Source organism: Pleurodeles waltl, chromosome 7 (assembly GCF_031143425.1).
Source record: "Pleurodeles waltl isolate 20211129_DDA chromosome 7, aPleWal1.hap1.20221129, whole genome shotgun sequence".
Lineage (NCBI taxonomy): Eukaryota > Metazoa > Chordata > Amphibia > Caudata > Salamandridae > Pleurodeles > Pleurodeles waltl.
The window spans coordinates 1131036831-1131063329 of NC_090446.1; the positions used below are offsets into that span (position 1 = coordinate 1131036831).

The 26499-nt window shown below is 44.4% G+C and overlaps 1 protein-coding gene across 3 annotated transcripts in view; it reads left to right on the forward strand.

Annotated features, from left to right (window-relative positions):
• Nucleotides 1-26499, forward strand: part of LLGL2 (LLGL scribble cell polarity complex component 2) — a 624825-nt gene that overhangs the window by 186646 nt on the left and 411680 nt on the right. For all 3 annotated transcript variants that reach the window (XM_069200160.1, XM_069200158.1, XM_069200159.1), the window contains exons 9-10: nt 13217-13271; nt 14495-14649. In XM_069200160.1, coding sequence (XP_069056261.1) covers nt 13217-13271; nt 14495-14649 — 210 coding nt within the window. The remainder of the gene's footprint in view (nt 1-13216; nt 13272-14494; nt 14650-26499) is intronic.

Sequence of the window (26499 nt, forward strand, 5' to 3'; positions counted from 1 at the left end):
ACGTAACATAGTCCTTCTCCTCAGCCTTCCTGGTCCTTCGTGTAGTCAGTGCCAGCTGCCTCCTTGAACAAAACTCACATGCACTGTGGGACCTGATCTGCAAAATCTTGCTAGTAGACCCTGATGGTTTTGCTCTAACTTAGCACAGATGATTCAGGATGGCCAGGATACAGCCAAACATATCATCTGCTCTGGGCTGGACACTACTGACTGCTTAAGCAGGGCAGTTGGTGCCGGCTTGGTGTTTTGATGCCACACATGGATAAGATCCACTGTTTCTTCGGGTGACATCCAGTGTCAATAATGGATGCCATTTGATGGCACACACATCTTCGGACACAAGGCCAGCTCGGCACTGGATCGCTTCAAAGAGAGCTGGGTCAGAGTTCGCTCCCCCTGCCTTTCTGCATCTTTGTGGATGCATTCCCATCAGCTTTCCCTTTCAAGTGTTTGGTAGGAGTTTGTCACAAAGACAAAACCAAGGCCCTCCACCCCAACAACAGGCCCATTCTTTCCCCCAGTTGTTTCAAGGCGGGGTTGGGGATCCAGTTGACAACGTCCGGACCCTAAGGGCATGCTGCTCAGTCCATTGCCCCCACCTCAGCTTCATATTCGCTTTAGCTTTCCCCCAGTGACACTTGGCCATACTGTTGGAGCCAGAGTAAGTTATTACCTTGATGGGTGATGGAGCATTACATCCAGCAAATGGGTGCTCCATGTAATTCAACAAGGATACTCTCTGCCATTCTTGTCTGACCTTCTTCACATCTCACCCATATCAGAGTGGCTTTTGGAGGACATTTGTTCATTCTGTGGCAAGAAGTCCAGGCTGTTATGGATAAAGCAGCCATGGAGAGAGTTCTGGCGTTGGAAATAGGGACAGGATGTTACTCCTGTTATTGCTTGTGCAGAAGAAAGACTGAGGCCTTCCTCCTAATTTAAATCCTAGCCTTGTCAAGTTCATCCTCAAAAGCCACAAATTCAAGGAGCTCACGTTGGCCCATGTTCTATCTGCCTTCTATCTGGAAGATTGGATGGATGCACTGGACCTGCATGATGCCTGTTTTCGTGTCGCACTTATACAGCCCCACAGGCGTTACCTCTGGTTCAAAGTGGGCCAGGCACATTTTCAGTTTTCCTTGCTCCCCTTCGGCCTTATCAGTGCTCCTCAGGTGTTCAGGAAAGTGATGGCAGTGGCTGCTGCACACACTCTGAGGTATATCAGTCTTTCTCTACCTCCACAACTGGCTGTTGAAGGCATGCCCACTACACTGTCAGTCATAAATCACACCCAGATGACAATGGACCTACATCTTTTGAGTCTTGACCAACGTGCCATTGTCACATCTGACTCCTTTGCATGGGCTCCGTTATCTGAGCTGTTCTGAATACAGTGCCGTTTTGATCCTTCCCTGTGATGCAAAGAGTCTAGGATGTTCAGGCGAAGATCCTGATGTTTTAGCCTCAGTCCTAGGTCTCAAGAGTGGCTTTGAGACGTCTGGCCAATTGGCCTCCTGCGTTCTGCTGGTGGACTACACTGGATGGAACATGCAGGCTTTGCAAAGGGGTCTGAAGTCTCAATGAGCTCAGCACTGAGGGAACGTGTTTGATTCTATCCAGGTTTCAGAAGAGACTAAAAATGGCCTGCATTAGTGGCTGCTCAGCCTCAGTTGGACTGGTGGCAAACGTCTATCTTTACCCCACCAAGAGCTAATGACAGTGCCAGACTCATCACTGCTGCATTAGGGAGGCCACCAGGAAGAGGTGGAGATCAGAGGACTCTGGTCTCCACTGGAGACACAGCTGCACATCAACACGCTGTAGCTGCGGGCCATTAGCCTGGGGATGAAGGCCTTCCTGGCCAAAGGGAGGCTGGTTCAAGTTTGCATGGACAATATTACTGCCATATGGGATTACAACAAGCAGAGTTGGAGTCCTGTGTCAGGAGGCTCTGCTCCTCTGGAACTGGCGGAACTGTCAAGACATTTCACTGGTCGTGAGCTACCAGGTGAAATCTTTGGTTCCTAGCGAAGATGAACTCTGCTGGCGAAGCCTAGCGGATCACGACTGCAGTTACACCTCAGGTGGTGCGGGGTGTCTTCCAGAAGTGTGAAATCCCTAGCTTATCTCTCCGCCACAGTCAGAATGCATAAAGTCACCACTTTTACGATGCCGTTCCCAAGAAGTCTTTGTCTCTGAGATGTATTCTGTTTAGAATGGAGCTTCCCACCTTTGCCTCTCCTGACTGGGGTTCTGAAGAAAATCAGGCTCAAGTCATCCTAGTTACTCCGGATTGGGACAGGAGAGTGTGGTGTCAGTAAAGTCTGGGCATTAGAATCTGTTTTTTGATCTGGCTGCCACTTGAGGATCTTCTGTCACAGCAGCGGGGTAGGATCCAGCACCCAGGCCTGTGCAATATACACCTCCATGCGTGGAGATTGAGTGGCAACTGCTTCTGACCTCCCCCCTGAAATTGTGGATATCATTCTAGTGTTCAGGCACCTATCTACAAAATCGGTTTATGCTGGGATACGTTTGTAATCTGGTGTTGCTCCCATCATGCAGACCAATTACAAGCAAAGTTGTTAGATATTCTGCTTTTTGTGTTGTCATTAGCCCAGCAAGTATTTGCTTTGGGCACTGTTAAAGGCTATTTGTTGACCCTCTGTGGCCTTTTTGTGCTTGCTTGGCTAACCAAAAGTTCTAGTTCATCTGTGTTCACAAAAACATTTTGTGATGTCACTGGGGGACCTTTATTCAGCTCTCCCATTAATTATATGTACCTCACTTGGCCTATGCTCAACGGTCCTTTACGTCTTCTGACTCGCAAAACAGTCTTCCTCATTGCTTTAACCTGAGCTTGTTGCATGAGTGTACTTTAAGCTCTATCATTTCATCATGATTACACCACCTTCTTCCCAGACAAACAGGTTTTGCGGCCCGGAGTGGCTTTTAATTTTTGCTAGTGTGCAAAGGAAATGCCTCGTCCTAATACAGCATGGTTTAAACCATACAGGGAATATCACTAGCAAATGTTTGTGACAGACCCACACAAAGTCTGTTTGTAGCACCTGGGATAGGGTCTTGCCTCTAGGGTTTGTGGAGACTACACCCATGTAAATCCGAAGACCATTGGAGTCCGTAAGGCCAAACTCTGTCATGTCAGACACAAGAAGAATCCATGAAGTGACTGGTTGAACTCGGTCAAAGGTGTTCCTACAGCAGATCGTTGTTGCGGTCGAAGTCTTCGGGCTAGTAAAAAAACAAAAAGCACAAAAAATCCAAGTGGGAACTGGCTCCTTCCTGCTACTCTTGATCTCCAGTGAGGGTGCAAGGGTATCGACATGTCTTCTGGTCTTACTCCGAATCTCCATTGGAGCTGATTCAGAGTTTGGTCCCAACGCACCCTAACTTTCCAGGTCCACTGTTATAGTTGCATCAAGTAAAGGCCTTCAGAGAGGGCATGCTGCACATTATTTGCACCTCACCTGTTCCCTCTGGCGTGAAACGAGTCCCAGTGATCTGCTGTCTCCTCCAGTCTGACTTCCACCACTGGTCCATCCTCAGCACCACCTGTGAACGCTTGGATCTGCATCTGGTTCATCACTGACTTTGGTACAAACTCTGGTCCCAGCGCCATCTCCTATGCCAGTTGCATTGACAGTGATGCCGATGTCGGATGAAGAGGCACAACCCGTAGGGTTTTCTGATTCCTAACTGAATCCACCTGACCAAAGTTGACTGGCACACATCCACTCTGCAACTCCTTAGCATAATACTTTACCCTTACTGGAGGGTAGGGCTCAAACAGTACACAATCTTTTTGCCATGAATTCGGACAATCATATTTATGAGTAATTGGGTTGGATCCTCAAAACAGCAAGGAAAACTAGTATGAAGAGCTTCAAGATGCCGTTGGGCTGCACAACTCATTGAATACTGGTCTTGTTTCTGCCCGTCTGGATCATGCTGGAGCAGAAGGTACTTTGTTCCCTGTAGTTATGCGACAGCGAGGCTGAAGTGTGGGATTTGCAGCTATCAAGCCTTAAAGTTGAACTTAATATACTACTGGAAGTCTTGCAGCATGTTCGTACTCTCACAGAGCCATTGATACATTTAATGGAGCCCTTACAGGTACTCTTTTAGGCATATGGTGAGCCTGCCTACCTCACATAACACCCGAGGCCAGAGAGTATTGTGGTGAATCCAGATGCTTTTCCTATCAGTCCACCCGGTTATGAGCTGAAACAAATAGAAGCATTTAGAGATAAGGCTCTGACCTTTATTGAGCTATTCTTTTAATCAGGTAGATCTCAGACGATCAGCTGTGATACTGTTAGATCTGCACAGTTTCAGCTCCCTTGTGGTGTACCACAGGGGTCCTCACTCAGTCCCACACTGTTTAATATATATGTTGCTCGTCTTGCCACCTTGATCTGCTCAGCTTTGGTCCAAATATTGTCCTATGCTGATGTTACTCAGATTTTGATATCTACTTCTGAAGATCTACCAGCTGTAGCTGAGAGGTCTAAACAATGCATGACAAATATTGGGGTATGGATGAAGGATAATTGTCTGAAGTTGAATACAGACAAAACTGAGGTCCCGGCCGGAGATGTGCGCCCCCTTCCTACTCCAGTAGAACCGGCATCAAATTTAGGAATTATATTTGATAACATGCCTACAAGGTGAATACGATTACCAGCTCCTGTTTCTATATCATTCAGATCCTTAAAAAAATGATTCCGTTCACCCCTCTGGAATTTAGAACAGCAGTTGTCATGACATTGATTACTTCTCTCCTTGACTATTGCAGTTCGCTATACCTTAACATAAACAAATCATCTTCAAGGAAATTACAGATAATTCAAAACCTGGTGGCTAGGCTGGTATCGGACATCCCTAAATTTCCCTTGGTCACTGCAGGTCTGCACGCCCTTCGTTGGTTTCCATAACCAGAAGCATTTAGTATAAAGCCCTCTGCATTTTTTGCAGCAGCAGGGATCATTGGGACTGAGATCATCTTTTCAATGGTAATGCCCAAATAGACAGTTAAGGTCCTCTGGTCGAAAAACTGCTGTTGTGCCAAGGTTTCGAAGGTCCAGGTGGGGCGGCCGCTGTATATCCGTAGTGGCAGCCAAACTCTGGAACACAATACCATATCACATAGCGGGACTGAACACTCATATTACCTTCCGTAAGAAACTTAAGACGTGGCTGATTTCTTTCTCATAATGTGGGTTTTATGTTCTTACTACTTGTTGGTTTCTGCAAGCAGCGCTTTGACGCCTTTTGGCACAATGCGGTTTAGAATAAACAAATACAAATTTGGAAAATGCATCTTTTCCTTGCTTGGAGGTCTGTAAATATCAGCTGTATTCTTGGCCTCTACCCCCATGCCCTTTGGGACAGGGTTTAACAAATTTTACTGGATTTTCTGGACGACCTTTGCATTGGACACAGTTGATTTTGTAATGAGCTATGAATATCAGTGACCCTGTCCGATGTCATGCATGGATGAGGTCTACAGGGGTGTGTCCAGGCATGCTTATTGGATATGCTGTTTGACGGTACATGACTTTTTGTGAAAAAGCAGAGACTGCTTTGTAATTTTTCAAGTAGGGCAGAACCTCAGCATGGGCATAGTCTTTGGACCTTTCTGGTTCCACAAGTTTGCCCTCTGTTTGTCTACAGTAGAGGCTTCCCATTTCACCTGCATCACACTCCACCTCTGACCCAATTGGCTTTTCAGAGCTTTCATTGGAGAGGCCGCTGATCCCCTAGACAATGAGAACAGCATGGACACCATGCAGGTCGGTCTCTTGCCCCACCAGTGTGCAAAACTACCTTAGTGTGGCTAACCTGCACACAGCCACCCTGTTATAGGGAGAATCCAATATTTTCTCCATGGGTGGCAGACAGTCGAGACAGACGAGTGGGCCCTCCAAATTGCCCATTGGAGCTATGTCCTTCATTTCCTTTCTACCCGCTTCCTTCATGAATGCTGATGGAAGACAAACTGTCTGTCTTATGGCAGAAAGTGCATGCTCTTTTAATCAAGGGTTCTGGCCTCTGGAGTAGAAACGGGATGTTAATCCCGCTACTTCCTTGTGCTGAAGAAAAACGGAGGTTCTATTCTAGATGTTTACCCTCTCAACGCCTTCATGGAGAAGAACAGATGCAGGATGCTCCCCTCAAACTCAGGTCCTTACTGCTCTAGTCTCTGGAGACTGGAAGGGCCGCGTTTAACCTTCAGGATGCTTATTTCCACATCCCCATCCCCATCCCCGTCCTGCAGGCCCACAGGCTCTACCTGCTGCTCACGGTGGGCCATCTATCTATTTTTTTTGCATACAGTAGTGTGTAATCCTGGGTGAGATGGGTATGCTCAGAATTGGATCCCATGCCTACTGTGTCATTGGAACTAAGCTATACTGGCTCACGAGCTCTAACTAGGGGAAACCAGTCCTGGGTTGCTTATGTTCTAGTTCAGGGGGAACCTGGCTTGGCAGTTCAGGCTGGACTCTTCTCATTGGAGCAGGGTCAAGAGTGATTCGCATATGAATGGGTCCAAACTGAGGTGGTATGGTGTGCAAAATAATGATGGACTGGGATATGGCAACAGTAATTACCAGTGACTGAGATTAATTCAGGCATTCCATCTGTCACATTGTTATATTATTCGGTGGGCCTGGCGTATATTCAGTTCGCAGTGCTCCATTTTGGCCTCACAACTGTACCTAACCGATCACAAAAATAATGGTGGTGGTCGTAGTACACCTTCTGAGGTCAGCCCTACCAGTCATATGAGTGGCTGCTGATGGCGGGCTTGCCCCCAGGCACTGTTGAGCCATTTTCAGACAGCGCAGACTTCCCAACACGCTTGAAGTGCACTATGAACATGCCTGCTAGGGTCACCTGTAACTCCTTCACAAACTCTTACATTCATCTGAGCCATTCTGGATACAGTATGGTTTTGTCCTGTTGCCCTCCACTTACACTCCCACCCCACCAACCTCCCGTTATGGGGTGGGGACAATGTCCAGTGCCTGGGCTGGCCGCCACAGCTCACTTTCTTTTATGTTTAAAAAAAAATGGCCCTGGTGACTAATGGGCTTTGTGCTTTCTCTGGGTAAAGAAAGACTGCTGTGGTCGGGACACAGCCAATGTCTGTGCTGGCTGCCTTGTCGAGTTTTTGAAAAATTTTAATATATATTTTTACTGTTGTCTGGTGAGTTTCCTACCCATCTCTTCTTTCTGGTCACCCCCTACCCTTGGGGCAGAGTGGGAGTAAGCTTTTCCCTACCTGCCCCCTGGGGTGTGTGGCAACACATTCTGACTGAGAACCATGACATTTCAGGGGATGTCCAAGCACTGCTTATAGACTTAACCTTTTGACAGCTCTTGCCTCCTTTGGTGAGAAGGTGACTCGGTGCTGGAGTATTTTAAAGACAGAAGAGCTGCAACCAGGTAATTGGGCCTATCCATGGGCCCAGAACAACCACAGTCCAGTTTTTGCTCATAACGTCACTACATACCGTAGGGGCTACCAACCCCATCCCTTCCCGCACAGCCACCAAGGCCAGCAACTTCTCAGCTTTTTTGCCCTCATAAAAAACACAGGCACCCAATGGGAGGCAGGATCTGTCATCATCTGCCCCAGTGGCAGTCCATAACATTGGACAAGTGGGATTTACAAATAGTAAGCGGGGCTACTCTATCTCCTTTCTGGAAATTCCCCCAGCCATGCCACCCACTTATCACCAGCTGACTGAGGACCATCCCTCCTTGCTCTGCCAGGAAGTTTCGACCCTTTTGGCCAAAGGGGCCATAGAGAGGATGGCAACATCAGAAGTAAGTTGTGGTTGCTATTTCCTCTACTTTCTGGTGCCCTGAAATGATGGAGGCCTCTGTCCTAATCTAGACCTGCGCCTTCTCATCTTATTCCTGAGGAAGTTCAAAAAGCTCACCTTAGCTCAGGCCCTGTCTGCCCTGGACCCTGGAGCATTAGACTTGCAAGATTTCTACATCCCAGTCCTGCTTGCTTGCAGGCACTGTCAGCAGTTCACAGTGGGCAAAGATGACTTTGTTTGCCATGGTCCTCTTTGGCCTGCCCAGTGCCCCTCAGGTGTTTTCCAAGGTGTTGGCGGTGATTGCAACACCTCTGCAGAGGTTGAGGTTCCAGTCTTCTCCTACCTGGATGACTGGCTGTTGAAGGAGGGCTCGCCCCAGGCAGTCATCTCCCTCCTCCAGACTATGGCGGACCGCCTGCATCTGCTGGGGTTTACTATCAACATAACGAAGTCACACTTGACTCTAAGATGCTCCCTTTCATCAGGGTTGTTTTGGACAGAGAGCACTTTAGGGCCTGTTTTTCTGAATGGCAAGTCCAGGATAATCAGGCTATGATACCAATGTTTTAGTCTCTATCCTGGACATTTAGTGAAACTGACTCTGGGGCTGTTGGGCTTTATGGCCTCCTACATCCTTCTAGTGACTCATGCCCATTGCCATCTGAGGGCTCTGCAGTGGGACCAGAAGTTTCAGTGGGCTTAGCATCAGGGCAATCTCTCAAATCTGGTCCAGATCTTGGAGGGAACTGCAGAAGACTTGCATTGGTGGCTGACAACCATGATTGGGTCAGGGGCAGACCTCTTTCGCTTTCCCAATTAGATCTGACAGACGTGACCCTCCTGGGCTAAGTCGGCCATCTGGGAAAAGTGGGGATCAGAACGCACTGGTCTCCGGCAGAGATCGGGCTTCAGCAGTTGAAACTCCACAGGATCCGTTTGGCATTGAAAGCCTTTCTTCCTTCGATCAAGGGAAGGCTGGTACAGGTGTTCATGGACAACACCACTGCCATGCGGTACTGCAACAAACTGGGTGTGGTGTGGTCGGGAACTGCTTGTCAAGAGGCTGTACAATTTTGGGACATGGCTGGAAGGTCAGGGTATTTTCCCTGGTGGTTGCACAACTGGCAGGTTCTCTGAAATCCAGTGCAGACAAACTCAGCAGTCGATGCCTAATAGATCACAAATAGCCTCTCCATCTGGAGGTAGTGTAAGGTCTCTTTCAAGAGTGGTGAGAGCCTTGGTGAGATTGGTTTTCCACCGCTGAGAGTGCGTGCTGGAGTCTCCAAGGTGGCTCCTGTTTCATCTTTATTGGAGCGCTGGCCTCCTGCACACCTTTCTGCCTATACCACTCCTGCCCAGAATTCTCAAGAACATCAGAAACATCCGGGCCTAAGTCATTCTTGTAGCTTCAGATTGGGCACTGAGAGTATGGTATCCCAAGCTCCTGAGCATGACCATCGGTCCATCATTCAGGCTGCCTCTTCAGGAGAATCTTCTTTTGCAGCAGCAGGGCAGGGTCTTGCAATTGAACCTGTGCGCTCTCTGTCTTCGTGCTTGGCGATTGAGCAGTGACAGTTGACAGCTTTCTACCTTCGTCCCGAAGACTGTGATGTATGCCTGGTAGCCAGGTGTCCCTCTGCCTAGATGGTATACGCTTGCCATTGGGACAAGTTTGTGACATGGTGTGTATCCAAGGATATTGATCATCTTTCTGTGCCCTTATCCCAAGTATTGTTTGTTCTTTCTCTGACCCAACAGGGCTCTGTTCTGGCCACTTTCAAAGGTTATTTTTCTGGTCTACCATTTTGTTTTTTTTGGGGTCACCAGACCAACCGTAGAAAAGGATCATCTCACGATGGATTGTACTCTGTATAAAGCTCTACTGCGCACTGGCAAAGAAGTAATCCCCTCAGTGCTTGTGTGCTCATTCTACCATAGCCAAGGCTCCTGGACATCTATCAGGCACCAACATGGGCTTCCTTGCACACATTCACCAAACATTACTGTGTGGATGGCCAGGTCCATGGAGACATGCATTTTGCCTGTTCGGTCTTGCAGGACTTCTTATTTTAATCCGTTTCACAGACCCATCTTTGGAAAGCTATTGCTTGGGTATGTATTCTAAAGTAAGTAATCTGCGGCATGTTCCTGCTCTGCAAATTGATTTAGTAGGGTCATCCTTCTGAGGGCCTTAGCATATGACACCAGTATGTCAGCATTCTTTGTGGCTTCGGACTTCTGGTGTGGAAATTCACAAAGAGAGACTGATGTCAGTGCGCTGGGGGTGGCCACAAGCCAGGCCCTGCGATCAACCGCCAGTACGAATAAGTATGGCTAATGAGAAAAACAAAGGTTACAGGGATGTTATAGTTAGGAAAAATTATTACAAAAAAAACTTACAAATTGAAGAAAAAAAAAAAGAAAAAAAGTTATAGGAATGTTATAGTTAGGTTGAGATTTTACAACATAAAACCAAGAAATTCAACAGTAATCTCAAGAAACAATTAATTTGTGCCTTAATTGACTATAACTTGTGCCCTCACCATGCACTGCTAATTCCTTCGCATATTACATCAGTCATGACATCTTTTATGACATCATTGATAATATCACTGGGACATCTGCAGTAAAATTATTGGTGTGAAAACTATAATCTCCCTGCAACCTTTGTTTTTAGTGAATTTTTAAGGTTTGTTAAATTCTGTTTCCTGAAAAGTTTTTTTTTTTTTTTTCAATTAATATACTTGCACACACTCAATATTGTTATACCAAGGCACACCAAAAAAGTCCATTCCTTCTTGTTGTAGCAGTCAGAATTCCAATTCAACATGAGTATAAGGTACCGATTTTATTCATCAAAATAACTCCGAGGTAACAGCCATCATGAGTCCAGAGATACAACAGCCAACACGTGTTTCGTGAACAAGACTTTTTCAAGGCCTGAGACTAGGTTTATCCCAATATCACCATAATTTCACATGGAGTACACCAGTTTCTGAGCGAACAAAGATCTTAAAAATAGAATGGTCAAATCCATATAAATCAATTACATGCTTTAGCCAATAAACACGACCGTGATAAGCCGTTCGGATTTCATTTGAAACTATGGAGATATTGGGATATACCTAGTCTCGGGCCTTGAAAAAATCTTGTTGCTGAAACACGTGTTGGATGTTGCATCTCTGGACTCATCCTCAACAGTACTTTATGTAACATATGGACATTGCTTTCCTTATTACAATATACTTAGGTATTGTATAGGAGGTGCGAACCTTATGCACAGCCACTTTATTTTGTACACACCTCCACACACTCACTCTCTTCCCTCTCACTGCCTGGCTTCCAGTGGACTTTCCTCTAAGGGTGCAGAAACACAGTTTATTTCTTTTGTTTTGAAGTGGGGTTCACTTGCCCATGTCAAGGGCCTCCCCCAACGAGTCCCTGGCTCTAGTTGGTGGAACCCTGGTTGGTGATCTCACGCCTAAAGCGATCAACAGAGAGGTGCTGCTGTGCACACTGATCATCACAGAAATCAAAAAACAGAGCAGTTCAGGGTGTAAGGGAAGCTGTTTTCCCTTCATGTTCTGAATGTTATTTTTTTTAGAAACCAAAAAGATTTTCTCCCGCAGAGTGGTGGGTGAACCGTTCATGTCCACCACTTTGTGAAGGTAGAGCAGTTCATCTGTGGCACTCAAAAGATTATTGTTTGCATCCTAGAGTTCTGGCAAAATCCCAAGAATTGGCAGGTAGGCCAGGGAGTCGCAGACATGGTATGTTGATCTTTTGGGATGTCATCCAGAGAACACTTATCTCAGGAAAGGCCATGAGAGATGGGGCTAAATCTAGTTTAAACTGTAATAAAAAACAAGAAATTACAGTTTATTTTCCTCACTGCATTGGGCAGGCACAGCAGCAACCAGCTCAAAGCACAGTGTGTCTTCTCACATATGAAGTTTAGCATTCCCATCCTGTGGTCAGCATCAATGCAGGAAATAACCATGGATAAGGCTGCCTGGTGTTCATTCTTGGAAAAGATTAAGCATCCTGGCATTATCAAAGACCAACCTGGATTTCACTTCTGAACCTGGATCTTTTCCAGTCCTTGGCAATTATGAATCCTAAACTGGATTCATTTTCTAAAACGGATCCCATCAATGTACAAAGGTACTGAAATCCATACTGAATATTGTAATAATTATAAGGGATGCCACCGTCTACCAGATATTACCCCTTGATAGCTGAAATGTAACTTCATGAAAAGCAATTTTAGAGTGTGGCACACTGCACAAATAAGGATGATGAGGAATCAAATTTTTCTTACAAGGGCCCCAATTGCCTTTGGCAGCCACTCATTTAAATAACAATCTGTGAAAGTTGAGATAAAGTTCAGTTCCCTGTGCTTAATGTACACAGCCCAAATGATGGAATGTTGATCTGTCATTGGTCGCTGAATGTATTTTAGTAGCAAAACGGGAGTCTGGTACTATCTCACCTCTACTTTATCCCCATGTTTATGGCATTGTGTAGACATTATTTTGACTTGTTAATTTCTTTGTGTGCTTTCATGCATGTATCAACGCCTCAGTCTATTTTATATTGGCTGGTATTAGTTGTATTTGTGAATCCGTTTCGAACAACAGAGTTTTTTTTCTGTGCTACAGGTTCAACAAACCAGGAATATGTAGATTGTAGATAAGCTTCCAAATGCTAGGAAGAATCTGACACTTCTATTTTCAGTGTGAAACTTAAACGCTTCATCTGGTCAGTAGGGTTATCAGGGTCGTTATTGGGCTGACTATGTCGTGGCCCTTATTTCTGATTTAATGACCTTCCCTCGCTTGCCAGCATTACCCAGGGTGTGCCTTAGTTGAAATTAATATTCAGGTGCAGCACTCTATAACCAGTGAAACTGGTTTGATCAGTAGTGTTGTGTCTTACCTAGTAGTGAGGGTGTGAACACCCAACCTTCATCAAAACAAACGCTATCACTTTTGTTTCAGAAGCTAGCAATGGTGAGTATTCTAAGATGGGAACTTTTCTTCTTTGGTTCTTTTTTATTAACATTTTTCATGTATTCTCTTGGAGGTTACAGGAAGTTTATGGTACCTAATCAGAGAGATGACTGAGATTTTTTTTATAACAAATATTAAGTGTGGGCAGTTGTTTCTGGGGAGGGAGACGCAGATTGTAGCCTTACCTATTTGCCTTCCGCTGGTGTAAAATGATACAAGAGTGTAGGCATCTGCACTTGCTTACTTTTAAGCACTGTTAGTATGTTTCTCTCAATATATTATTTTAGTTTTACTGCACCAAGATAAATATGTGCATTTCCACCAGTAAATATGTCTATCTTCTCTTGGTAGGTCCTTTTCCATGCAAGGCCATCCCCAAAATCTGCTGGCAGAGCACAAGGAAGGGGTAGGTGTTGGAAATTGTCCACTTCTGTCTTTTGGGTGGTTGTGTATGAAGGCTGAGAGCAGTGTGTGTGTGTGTACTTTGGAAGTTGCACATGCTTGGTCAGCTGATATATACTGACCCCACAGTCCCTAATTCCTGTAGGTTTATGGGCGAAGAGGCTAGTGATGATCTTTTACTGTAGAATAATCTTAGCCATATTTTAGCATATAACATTTTCAAGGGTTATTGTAGGGTGCAAGGATGTTAAATTTGTTCTCTGCACTAGTAGGCCTATCTGTGGCTCTGAGTCGGACTGCCTGCTCCAATTTGCTAAGTACACCACTTTCTCTTTTTTTAGTTGCAATACAATATTCACGCAAGCACTATGGTAAATAGACTTATTAAAAGTGACCACCCAGTGTAGAGAAATACAAATTAGTTCTCTTTACTTGGTCCTGCGTCAGTAAACATCACCAAGAATTAACATTTCAGAATGTTCCTTTCATGGTATCTGCTTTGGTATTAAGATCTGTGGTGTCATCTTTCACAGGCTGGCCCCTTAAAAAGTATTTTGAATTGATTTAATGGATGATTAGTAGTTGCCACGCCTATGGTTCTCTTTAGAAGCTAAACATTTGGAATGGAATTGAAATGCATTTGGTAGGTTTTTTCCTAAATAGTTATTGAAGTGCAAAAAGTGGCGGCCTATTACCTCTGTTATTAAGTACAGTTGGTGAAGTATTGGCAGTGTTTGTTCTAGATGGTTGGCTTTCTGTCTGGCGTAACTGCCTGCAGGACAGTTGAGCTCTAATCAGCTAAAGGTGTATTACATTTTGTTGCTTTATGTACTAGGAGGGATGCCCTGTTGTTAGGAGAAGGACATTTTCAGTGCTCATTAATTTGCAGACCTCTGTGAAAAGATCACCTGCAGGATTAGACAAATTCTCAGTCTCACTGCCCAGTTAGTCATTGGCCTTCAGTATAAATCATCATGAGGTAGGTGTTGTGGGGGTCACAGTCGAGGATTTGGCAGTTTTTCTCCATCCCCAGTGATATTCTCTGTGTCTTTCTGTTGTGTCAATGCACACTTTTGTGTATGTCTATGTGCCTGCAGGTGAGTCTACACACGTGCGTGGGCAGAGCATGTGTGTATGTGCATGTGTGCACGATTTTGATGACTGACATTTTAAAAATTTTCTTCAGCTGTTGAGAAGAGTTAAGTTGTTAACTGCTGTTTCTTCCAGGCCTCCATATATTGTGTTTCAGGGAGGAATGCCCCGGGCCAGCTATGGAGACCGGCACAGCATCTCTGTCATCCATGGCAGTCAGCAGACAGCCTTTGACTTCACCTCCAGAGTTATTGATTTCTTCGTCATTTCCAATACAGACTTGGAGGCAGGTATGTTGCAGGTCTGAGTTTGCCCGTAGAGGAAGAGGACTTGGAAGCACTGTGAATGTGGGGGAGGGGGGGTCAGGAAGAATAGTGATTACACAACCTGACATTACTACGTAGAGCACTGTTTGAAGTGTGTAAGTTCACATGACCTTGCTGCAGAAAACAGGCAGGTGGAGAGGGTGATACAGTGAAAGATTCCACCATGCAATAGCTATTTTTGGGTCTAGGAAGGAAAGGCTTTACAACCTAGAAGCAGTATGATGGCAGCAGGTTTAAAATGACAGCCTTTGGAGGTTGTTTCAACAGATACATTATGAAGAACTGCCTTAACAAAAACAATATACTGCCAGTAGGCACAACAGAGGCATGGTCCACAGGGCATGTGATTATCAGACCAGGAGATGGGTTTGATGTGGAGCAATTTTTGGAGGTAGAGAGAGGTTACAAGCAGCGTGCCCTCTTAAGGAAATGAAATGTTAGAAAGCAAACTTAATTTTATAGTGTACGCGTAAGTGATGAACTCAGCCACTTTGAGGCTGCATAAACAGACTTACACTTTAAACAAATATGTGTAGGAATGACACATCCTCCATTGCAAATATTTCAAAATGACACAAAAAGGTACAGTTATGACAATTTTAATTTTGCCTTGGCTAACAAATGTAGGTTTTGGAGGCAGTTGTCAAGAAAAGCATGTGAAACCCTTTAACCAGAAACTTAATTTCTCTGTATCAGAAAGGGATTGTTTACTCAGTATAAAATGTTTTGACAGAGTATATATACTGTCTTAGTATGTTTTATCTACAAAAGATGCAAAATGCATATATTTTATTTTCTTAGCACACAAAACAATATAGTATTTGTCACTTGTCTCCAGTGGGGAAATGCAGGATGCATTATGCCTAAATTCTTGAAGACAATTGCAGACCTTCCCCCATAGCTTTACCACTTCTGTTAGGTGTAGACTTATAAAGAGGGATATGTTACAGGACATGGAATGATGTACATAGTAAATCGATGCATGGAGGAATAAGTGCTACTCAGCTTCTCATGACAGGAATACAAAGATCTATTGTCTGATGTGAGTTAATAGAAATTTGTCAACAAAAATCTGTTATAGATTTACACGTTTCCATACTCCTTTCATCTAGTGGTTGGATCCTGTACAAAAACCACCTCCATAGATTTTGAGTAGAAGGGATGAGTGTAACCAGACCTCTTGTGATACTTGTGATATAATCTCTTCTTCAAAATCCATTTTCTGCCATCAAATGTGTCCAATTATCAGCAGTCTGAGGCATTAGATTTTAGAGCTGCTCAAGGCTGTTCTTCGTAGAACCTCAAGCTAGAACAGAGGCAATGAATTGAGGGCATTATCATAATGATGAGTTTGAAGACTACCTCTCTGTAAGGGGCAGCTCGTGTAGTTTTTTATTTTTGCTGCATTTGAAGAGAAATGGATTAATAAAATACATTTGAGCATTGTCTATCTGGCATCATTAGCTGTGGACAAAGAGGAGCACATTTTTGTACTTGGTGTCTACTAAGTCTTTCATCTCAAATCACCATTAGCTCCTTGGACGTAGATCTTATTTTGGACAGTGATCCTCTACCATGGAGCATACATCATCTTAACTGGATAAACACTGTCAAAGCCACAATAGCTGCTTGTTTTTTTTTTTTTTTATTCCATGAGCTTATGTGGGGTGTGACAAGCAGAGACCAAAGGATGTTAAGGGGTGTGTAGGTACTAGCCCTAATGATACGTCTCCAGGGGTGGCATGTGCTTCTTCTTCCTCCCATGAACTTACCTCAAGCTGATAACTAATCTGTTTAAGTTCCTTAGGCCATGTTCTCCATATAATTATGCAAGGATATGCACTTAGTAAAGTTACTGTCAGTAGCATTGATTGATTGATTTCTGTGGGTGGTACCAGTACTGCTTCAGCAGTTAAGAATGCACTCAACATTAAATGAGCTAAGTGAGCCAGGAAAACAAAATTAGTTCTTGAAATATGCAATACTTTGCTCATCAGTAGTGTCACACCTCTTTATGTGCATTCTGTGATTGTAATAACCAGGTGGCTGAGCTAGGGACAATGGGTGCTTTAGACTCCTTAACTTGATGTCCAGTTTTATAAGCTCTGAGGTCTTCAGAGGTATGAATTCAGAGATGATGTATTATAGTGGATCCTCTGTTTATCTGCCTTTGGCTAGCTCTGCACTATAGAAATACCACATATCTAGATACATATAGTGAATGTAAGAGAAAGGAAAAAAAATGAAGAATATTGGTAAATGACTTGCTTAATTTGGTAAATACTTATTCAACAAATTCTACTCGGTTTTCACAATGTTATATTGATGCAGAATTGCATTTTAAGATATCAAGATTGGATTTATTTTAATATAAATGTTGAAGATTTCCTTTGTTTTATTTGTTGAAGTGTTTGGTAAAGTCGCCCTTTATAGCTCTTATATGTTCCAGGTTAACTACTGAACTAGTTGTGGATTGCTTTGATCCCTTGCTTGGATTTGTGTAGTTCTGCTGGTGCTAGGATGTTTAGGCACACAGGTATGAATTTAGAGTTGTTTGTTTCTTGTTGGGTGCTCGTCACATTATTGGATATCTCTTCAGACTGATCATTGGTGATGATCCTGAAGAGTTTTAGAGAAATGTTTAACCCCCTTCGCTGCCAGGCCTTTTCCCCCTCAGGTGGCAAGCCTTTCTTTGGCTATTTGGGGTAGTTCGCACTTAGGCCCTCATAACGTTTTGTCCACATAAGCTATCCACGCCAAATTTGTGTCCTTTTTTCCAACATTCTAGGGATTCTAAAGGTACCTAGAGTTTGTGGGTTACCCTGGAGGAGACCAAGAAATTAGCCAAAATACAGATACAATTTCCTGTTTTTTCAGAAAATGTTGAAAAAGTGCTGCAGAAGAAAGCATGTGGCTTTTTCCCTGAAAATGGCTTCAACAAAGGGTTTGCGGTGCTAAAAATCACCATCTTCCCAGCTTTCAGGAACAGGCAGACTTGAATCCGAAAACCCCATGTTTCAACATAATTTTGGTATATTACTGGGACATACTCCATTTTTTTACTATTTTTTTGTGCTTTCAGCCTCCTTCCAGTTAGTGACAGAAATGGGTGTGAAACCAATGCTGGATCCCAGATGGCTAAACATTTCTGAAAAGTAGACACAATTTTGAATTCAGCAAGGTGGTATTTGTGTAGATCCTTCAAGAGTTTCCTACAGAAAGTAACAGCTAAAATAAAAAATATTGAAATTGAGGTGAAAAAAATCCACTTCTGTCCACGTTTTGTTCCATAATTTTTCCAGCTATGGCAGATTTTTGAAAGCAATACACTGTTATGTCTGCTGGACTATAATGGTTGCGGAGATATGTAGTGCTTGTAGGTTCATCGAGAATAAATGAGCTGCACCTTGCAATTGGTTTTCATTGTATACCGGGTATACAGCAATTCATTTAGTGAAATATAAAGAGTGAAAAATAGGTGTCAAGGAAACCTTTGTATTTCCAAAATGGGCACAAGATAAGGTGTTGAGAAGCAGTGGTTATTTGCACATCTCTGAATTCCAGGGTCCCCATACTAGCATGTGAATGACAAGCCATTTCTCAAATAGACGTCTTTTTTACACGCTTACATTTGGAAGGAAAACATGTAGAGAAAGACAAGTGGCAATAACATTTGTTCTTCTAGTCTGTGTTCTCCCAAGTCTCCAGATAAAAGTGGTACCTCACTTGTGTGGGTAGGCCTAGTGCCCAAGACAGGAAACGCAACATGGACACACCACAATTTTACATTGAAATCTGATGTGTTTTTTGTAAAGTGCGTAGCTGTGGATTTTGGCTATGCTCAGCCGGCACTTAGGGAAACCTAGCAAACCTGCAAATTTTATAAAACTAGACACCTAGGGCAATCCAGGATTTGGTGGCTTGTGGGGCTCTCACCAGGTTCTGTTACCCAGAATCCTTTTTCAAACCTCAACATTTGGCAAACAAAAACGCTTTTTCCTCATATTTCGGTGATGAGAAAGTTCTGGAATCTGAGGGGAGCAACAAACATCCTTCTACCCAGCTTTCCCCCACATCTCCCGATAAAACTGGTACCTCACTTGTGTGGGTAGGCCTAGTGCCCGCGACAGGAAATGCCCCAAAATACTACGTGGACACATCAAAAGTATCATTTACAAAACTACCTGTTTTTTGGTGAGGGGGCACCTGTGTCTTTGATCCTGGGTTCAACAAAAAATGTGGGGAAAATGTGTGATTTCAAGCAAAGTTGGAGGTTTTCAGGGCATTGTGGGTAGGAAAATGGTGCAGGGTGCATGTAAAGCATACCACCCTGGACTCATCCAGATGTGTCTAGGTCCCATAGATTTTTCTAGATGGCAGCATCCAAAAAATGCTGCCCTCACCATTCCAAGTGGGAATATTTTGAGAGTTAGCCGAGCTCTGATGGCCGAAATGTAAAATCAAAACCCAAAAGTCCTCCAAATGCTGTTGGAATAAGATCTCTTAGTGCATGGGGGCTTGGGGGGGGGGAGAGGAGATAGCTAAAAGGCTGTTTCCCCTTCAGTTGGGGTGGGGTCATAACCATGCCCATACTGGTTGGTAGCCACCACCCCACCCCACTTTTTTTTTCAATTCCCTGGCATCTAGTATGCTTTCTGCCCCCCCCCCCCCCCCCCCCCCCCCCGGTCCCCACATGTTTTTGGGTAATTGCTTCATATGCCCAAACAACTCTGTCCCCATTCCATTTATTTGGCGTGGGGGTTATGGCCATACCCCCACCCTCCTTTTTTTTTTTTTTTTTTTTTTAATCTTCCCTGGTGTCTAGTGGGTTTTCTGCCCTTTGGGGGAGATGGGCATTACAAAAATAGGCAGATCTGCCTCCATAGGGGTGAGGGGTGGCAGAAATGGCCAGCAGTAATGTGCCATGGGGAGCAACCCTTCCCCAAGGGGATGTCCCCCCCCCCCCCCCAAAAAAAATAACCTAAAATAGTTTGCCTCCATGGGAAACGGCCCTTGACCAAGGGGCTGCTCCCCTTTACGTAAAATAGTAAAGAAAAAAAAAAAAATCTTTGGGGCAAATTGACCTAATAAAAATAGGCCGATCTGCCCACAAGGTGGGCAGAAATGGCTTTAAATAAAATTGCCCCCAGGGGAGCGACCCTTGCCTAAGGGGTCGCTCCCCATTTACATTTTTTAATTTTTTGATGCCTAGTGGTTTCTGCCCCTCCTTGGGGGCAGATCTGCTAATTAAAATAGGCCGATCTGCCACCAAGGGGGCAGAAAAAGCCTTTAAAAAATGCCCCCTGGGGGGGGGGGGTCAATCCTTGCCTAAGGGATCGCTCAACGTGCATGAAATTGGTGTGAATAAAAAACCTGGTGTCTAGTGGTTTCTGCCTCTCCTTTGGAGCATATCGTCCTAATTAAAATAGGCCGATCTACCCCCAACGGGGAGGCAGAATCGGCATTAAAAAAAAAAAAAGCCCCCCTTCGGGAGCGACCCTTGCCTAAGGGGTCGCTCCCCTCATATGTAAATAAAAAAATTAAAAACTCCATGGTGTCTAGTGGGTATTCCTGCAGCACGATCGCAATGCGATCGTGCTGCAGGAATGCTAAGAAAGACATCAAAGGAAAGGAAACCCTTTCCTTTCCTTTGATGCCTCTCCGATCTCCCCCACCCCCCAGATCGGAAGATAAATGAAAGTGTTTCTCATCCGATTTCGGAGGCGACCTCTGATGAGAATGGGTTAAGGTAGGTTGTTATTGTCAGTGGTAGGTGTAAGAGTGGCTATGACAAATGGAAAAAGGTCATGAACAATGTTTATTGTTGTTTATTGTTAGGCTTGAACAGTAATTTAAGTGTGTAAACATAAGGTCTGTGTTAAGGCTTGGACAATAGCTCTACCTTCTTAGATTCCCTTTCTGTTCTATTGAGTCCTGTTAACTTAAAGAGGCCTGGACATCAACATTAGCACTGAATCAGTGTTGTGATTTGCCAATAGATTAAGTAGCAAACCAGTTAGAGTTGCTGAAAGTTTAGCACCAAACTAGCAAATGCTGCTCCCGGGCAACTTATGGTGCTGGCATCTGGTGCATTTGTGACCAGCTGGACCTGGGGAAAGTGGGGAATGGTTTTTTAAAACAACTGCTTGCTGTACCTAAAACTACCAGCAATTATGTATGTCATTCAGAAATTGGCCAAGGGGTACATAAGTGATTTTGTGAGACTACAGCCTCTTCTTTTATGGCCAAGGGTCCGGTCGAAGGAGGAGACCACATTAAATTGTGCAATTTTGGCTTTATATTCAAGGCCTGTAGGTGGCTGGCCCTGGACGAGTTGTTCTTGAATTCCTTCACCGTTAGCCCCAGCTTTTGGAAACAACTATTGCAGTTTTTTCTTTTTTTTTAGACAAGTGCACAGAGGAAAGACTGGCAAAAAAGTCTGGTTTAGCGAAGGTCACAGCCCCTGTTCAAATTAAAACATGTATCTACATTGAGCTGTACCGCTTATGGATGAAAACCCACAACATAGATTTCTGCTGGTCAGACTGCGTCTTAATACAACCCACTTTCTAGTGGCCTACCCGCTAAAAAGAGCATTTCTCATGTTACTCTACCAGCCTGTCTGTGTGATGGAATATCTGTACAAAGTACCATGCACTTTATTCTTTTTTATAAATATTATACTGTTTTTAGGTTAGCATACATTTTACCATTTTTGAAGCAGGCAAAGATAAGGCAGTGTAGGACTGCCTTTGAATTTCTTCAAAGCCTATGCATAGCGAAAATATGTAACTCTCTGGCAAACTTTATGCAGTGGGCTATATGTCAGTGTGCTATGTTAAGATTGGTATAGATTCAATCTTGATAGTTTTTAGTGTTGGATGCTCATGGGGTGTTTTTATCTATTATATATTTTCCTTAGGTGGCATTGGCTAACTAAGGTAACTGCTAATCAGGCCTAATTATACAAGTGCTCTGGTATTGATGGATTTGTTCTGGATCACTGGTTTAATTTTTTTAAATGATTTTTATGATGTACTTGATGCATGTGATTACAATGTGTACTTTTATGAATTTTAACCAAAATGGAATAAAGGATTTATTGATTGACTGAGTCCAGTTAGCTTTGTGGTTTCTGTAGTCACTCCTGGGATGCACAGGGATTTGGGGCTTCTCCTGAGGTGTTCCTCGACTATGTATTGGAAAAGGGTAGTGTGAGGTTTAGCATCCTGATCCCATGCACATTTCTAACTGTCCTTCCACCTCTCCGTCTTTCCACCTCCATACCACATTCCTCCAAAGTACTCAAGACCACATCCCCATTGCCTAACAAGCATTTGCAATGCAATGGGTCTCCGTTTGCTCGAGTTTGAGCTATTAGTGTTGTAAACTCCTAACTGGACTTTTCTTGCACATAAATTGAAAATGAAAAGTAACAGTTGACAGAAGCAAGTCAATTCAAAGTACCACGGCCGCTGTGACTGTGAGAGTTATTGGCTCCCTGCAGGAGTGCCTAGAGAGGATCGCGGCTGGGATGAAAGGCAATCTGAAACCGGAGAAGGAGCCATCACATGCTGTAACAGGAGAAAGCATGACGTAGTTTGATGGCCAACACAAATCTTAACTTCGTGAAATGGCAACGGTAGGAAACTCAGCACACAAAAGAGGAACATTTCACAAAATGCACCAATAAAAATTAAGTATTTAAGATGATGACAACAAAGAACAAATAGCAGTAGTGGGCTAGGTTAAAAGCCCACAGAGGGATTACAACAGGCCAAAGCGCTTGCACACTCTACCCTAAAAAGGTGGTGATGTTACGTTTTGAGTCCTGATTCGCCTGTACATCCCACCACATCCTAGCTGGGCTGCTCCCTGATGGAATGACATGACCCAACATCTATCTCCTTTTCTGTGAACCTAATAGATCACTTGGTGTTGCATGCCATACTCCTTTTGTAATAGAAGTCTCTTCTGAGTTTGGGATTCTCATCATAGCTGTTGGTATTCCTCAGGAAAAGGCTGCTATGATGTACTTTCCACGCTGCAGGATGTACTGTTCTCCCAACCTGATTCAGGCCTTAAGGACCCTACAAGTGTAGCCTATAAGAGCGCTGCGTTGTGTATTGTGACACTAGTTCCCCAGTCAGGTGACATGGATTGCCAATTGGGGAGAAAGGACAAGGTTGTTTTCAGGTACTGGAGAATAGCATGGAAAAGGTTGTCCCACTGTCCAACCAAAAGAGGTCACTGCACCTGCTGCGGGGGTCAGCAGACGTGCAGAGTACTGAATATCCGAAAGTAGCATGGGAGGCCTGACGTGCCAGGTACTGCATTCATTCGCTGAAGGTATGCAAGCTAAGTTGGTCAGCTTGATGGAGAGGAATGAACTGACTATAATTTACACCTTCCCCCATGGTGGAACGGTGGGCCGCCCGCTGTGATATAAATTGGGCCCAATGTCCCTTCTTACAGTGATCAAGAAAGTGGAAGAAGTCCTGGATCTGCAGCTTACTTCAGTAGGTGCAAAGACTAATGTCTTTGCAAAGGTTTTCCTATTCTAAACCCCCATGCAAGTACCTCTACTGCCTTTAAATAAGGCATCGGTGGAGCCTGTGCTAACGGCTTAGGAAAAACCCTCATCTGCGCTGGTTGACGCTCACCTTGTGGCTAGACATTACCTTTCTGCTGCTTGTGGCTAGACGTTACCTTTCTGCTCCTAGTGACCCCTCATATCTCTCAATGCACCCTTCACTTGAAAGCTAAGTGATTCAAGTATTGTGTTCTTCAGTACAGTTACATGGACCGTTCCCTACATTTCTCCATGGATAGGGAATTCAAGAGACTTGAGGCTTGGGGAAAGAAGATTTTCTCAGCTGGGAGTATGGCCCTGAAGTCACTGAATGCTAATTGCTTATTAGCTTGTCTTAAGCGACATGGCACATCTAATTGCATTGCTTGCCCAGAAGAAATGCAGGCCAATTTTCAATAATTGTTGCAGGATGTACAAAATATTTCCAGGCACATAATCAAGTCAGCCCTTAATACAGCAAACTTGGTGGGAAGAGCAATGGACACCTTCGTTGTCATCCGACTCCATGCCTGGCTTAGAACTTTGGGCTTCTGTAGTGGCATACAGGCCAGTCCCTTGGACTTACCCTTCAACAGCACCTGACTTGTCAGGATAAACGCAGATGCCGTCTTTGAAATGCTCAAGGCTAGTAAAACAACAGCCCTCTCCCTTGGTTTCCAACAACTGTCGGTCCAAAAAGAGTACAGGCAGTTTTGTTGCTTTCAGGGGTTTTAAAGTGTCTTCTTCTTTCAGCAAAGACAACCCTTCAGCAACAAACTCAACAGCCTCAAAACCCATTGGTTTGTTACTACAAAGGTGGAAGTGGGGTAAGGGCTGGGGATCCTTTCAGCACACCTTCTCCTCCTGACCTGCAGGATGCTTCCTACCACATTCCAATCCTGCTTTCTCATTAGAAGTACTTGTGCTTTATGATGGGTTCTATGCACTACCAGTTTACAGTACTCCCCTTTGGCTTAACATTCGTGCCTCAAGTCTTCACCAAGGTGATGGCGGTGGTTGTGGCTCACCTGAGATGATCAGGCATCTCGATTTTCTTATATCTGGATGACTGGCGGATCAAGGCTGTGTCTCTAGAGTCTGTGATTAACTACCTGCAGTCATGCGATGTTGTGGAAGTGGTTTGGTGGGAGACTGTGGCTACGATAGTGACAGATGCCTCTATCGCTGGTTGGGAAGCTCCCTTGGGGGGATCTGGAGATCAGAGGCACGTGTCAAGTTGCCATGCAAACCAGACCTTCTTTCACAGTCGGTAAGGGGGGGAGGGATGGGGGGGGGGAATAATGATGCATTATAATCTCTGAGGCTTCCACCTACAGGTTTGGAGGTTTAGCATGAACATCAAAGTTTCTCTCAGCTGCCATAGGAGATGTTTGGTGTAATTCTTTTGGCACTTTGTCCCTCTACGGAATCGACTTCTCTTTGCAAATGGAGCACTTTTGTTGCATGGTGCCCAGGCAGCATTATTAACCCTTTGCAGGCCAAGTTATCCAGAGGTTCTGCAATTACATTTCGTTGCCCAGAGGGGTTGTGCGACTGGGACTCTAAGTGGGTATTTAACCTAATTGTTGGCATATCTCGGTTTGCCAGGCCAACCATCCCTCTTCAAATCTCCCATTGTAATACATTTTTTTTGAAGGAGTTGACAAATCTATACCCACCAACCCCCTTGCTTGTGCCCCAGTGGGACATCAATTTGATTTCAATTTTTCTGATGGGGGCTTCGTTTGAGCCCCTGTATAGTTGTCTCTTAAAGATGTTGACCTTGAAAACAATATTTCTAGTAGTGATAACTTCAGCCAGATGGGTGAGTGAGCTACAGGCTTAGTTCCCGCTCACCTTTTATATCTTTTTACCTTGACAAGTTGGTATTGAGTACCAGTTTCTGCTTTCCTGTCTAAGTTGGTTTAATCCCTTCCATCTGAGTCAGTCGATCACCATTCTGAGTTGCAGTGGCACAGGTTGTGTCCTAGCGGGGCAGGCAGCTAATATCTGGACCGAAGGATACACAACTAGATGACCTGCTCTTAGTGGGATATTATAGTGTCAAGAAAGGCCAAGTAATGCAGATAAGGATCCTTTCTGGTGGATCATTCTCTGCATTAAAATCTTCTATGCTCTGGCCAAGACGCTACCTCCAAAAGGGATCAGGTCCCATTATACCAGGGCCAAAGCCACTACTACTTTGCTTACAAGAGGAGTTCCAGTTACAGAGAGATGCAAAGCAATTACATGGTCGTCTCTGCACACATACAGCAAACATTACTGCCTAGGTTCCGAAGTGCATAGAGATTTTTCCAGATTGATCTTGCAGGATCCAACAACCATCATCCTAGATGGAATCCTGTTCTACAGGGGAGGAATCTGCAGGTAGAAGTATCCATTAGACTAAAAAGTTACTTAACTGTGGGAACGATGTGTTTTATGGCATGTATGGCTGTAGATAGACATGCTATGCATATTCTTGCCATCTAGTGTTGGGTCCGGAGTTGTGCAAATTGTTTTTCTTCAAAGAAGTCACAAAATCGAGTGACTCCTCCTCTCAGTGATATTGCGCATGGGCATGGACTTCATTGTTCGATTGTTTTCTCTCTGCCATCAGGTTCGGACGTGTGTTCCTTTGTTCTGTGTTTCTACTCCATTCAGTATGAGTCTTCGGTTCTTTACTGTACTCAAATGTATTGTTTTTGATTGTGCTTTTCCACTTCTGTGCTTCTCAAAAAAATCATCAGTTCGGGCCTACCTTTTCGCATGTCACCAGTTCCAACGAAAATGTGTTTCTTGTGATGGAATGCACACCCTTCAGATTCTTCCCGCGTTGTCACGCAAAATATTCGCACTCTGTTCAATACCTTGTGGCAATCTGTGTCTTTCACCCGACCCCAAAGAGACCAACTGTGACACATGCAAGTCATTCCGATCAAAGAAGACCTTTTAGGACCACAGGGCTCATCGGCTCAAAATGTCGTAGAAGTCCTTGGACAACACTCCTGACCTCTTTGACGAGGAAGGTGCACAAGAGGAGTCAACCGCAGAGGAAGAGGTGGCCTACTCCATTGAAGGTAGCTCCAGCTCCGACGCAGAGGTGAATTTGGAAATGCAGAATATTCCATCCGCCCAGCGCGTGAGTACAGGGACACCAGCTCCACAACTCAAGCTCTCCAAGAAATCTGTGTCTTTCCGACACATACTGTTGAAGGTTGCCAGACCACCACTGCTATGGT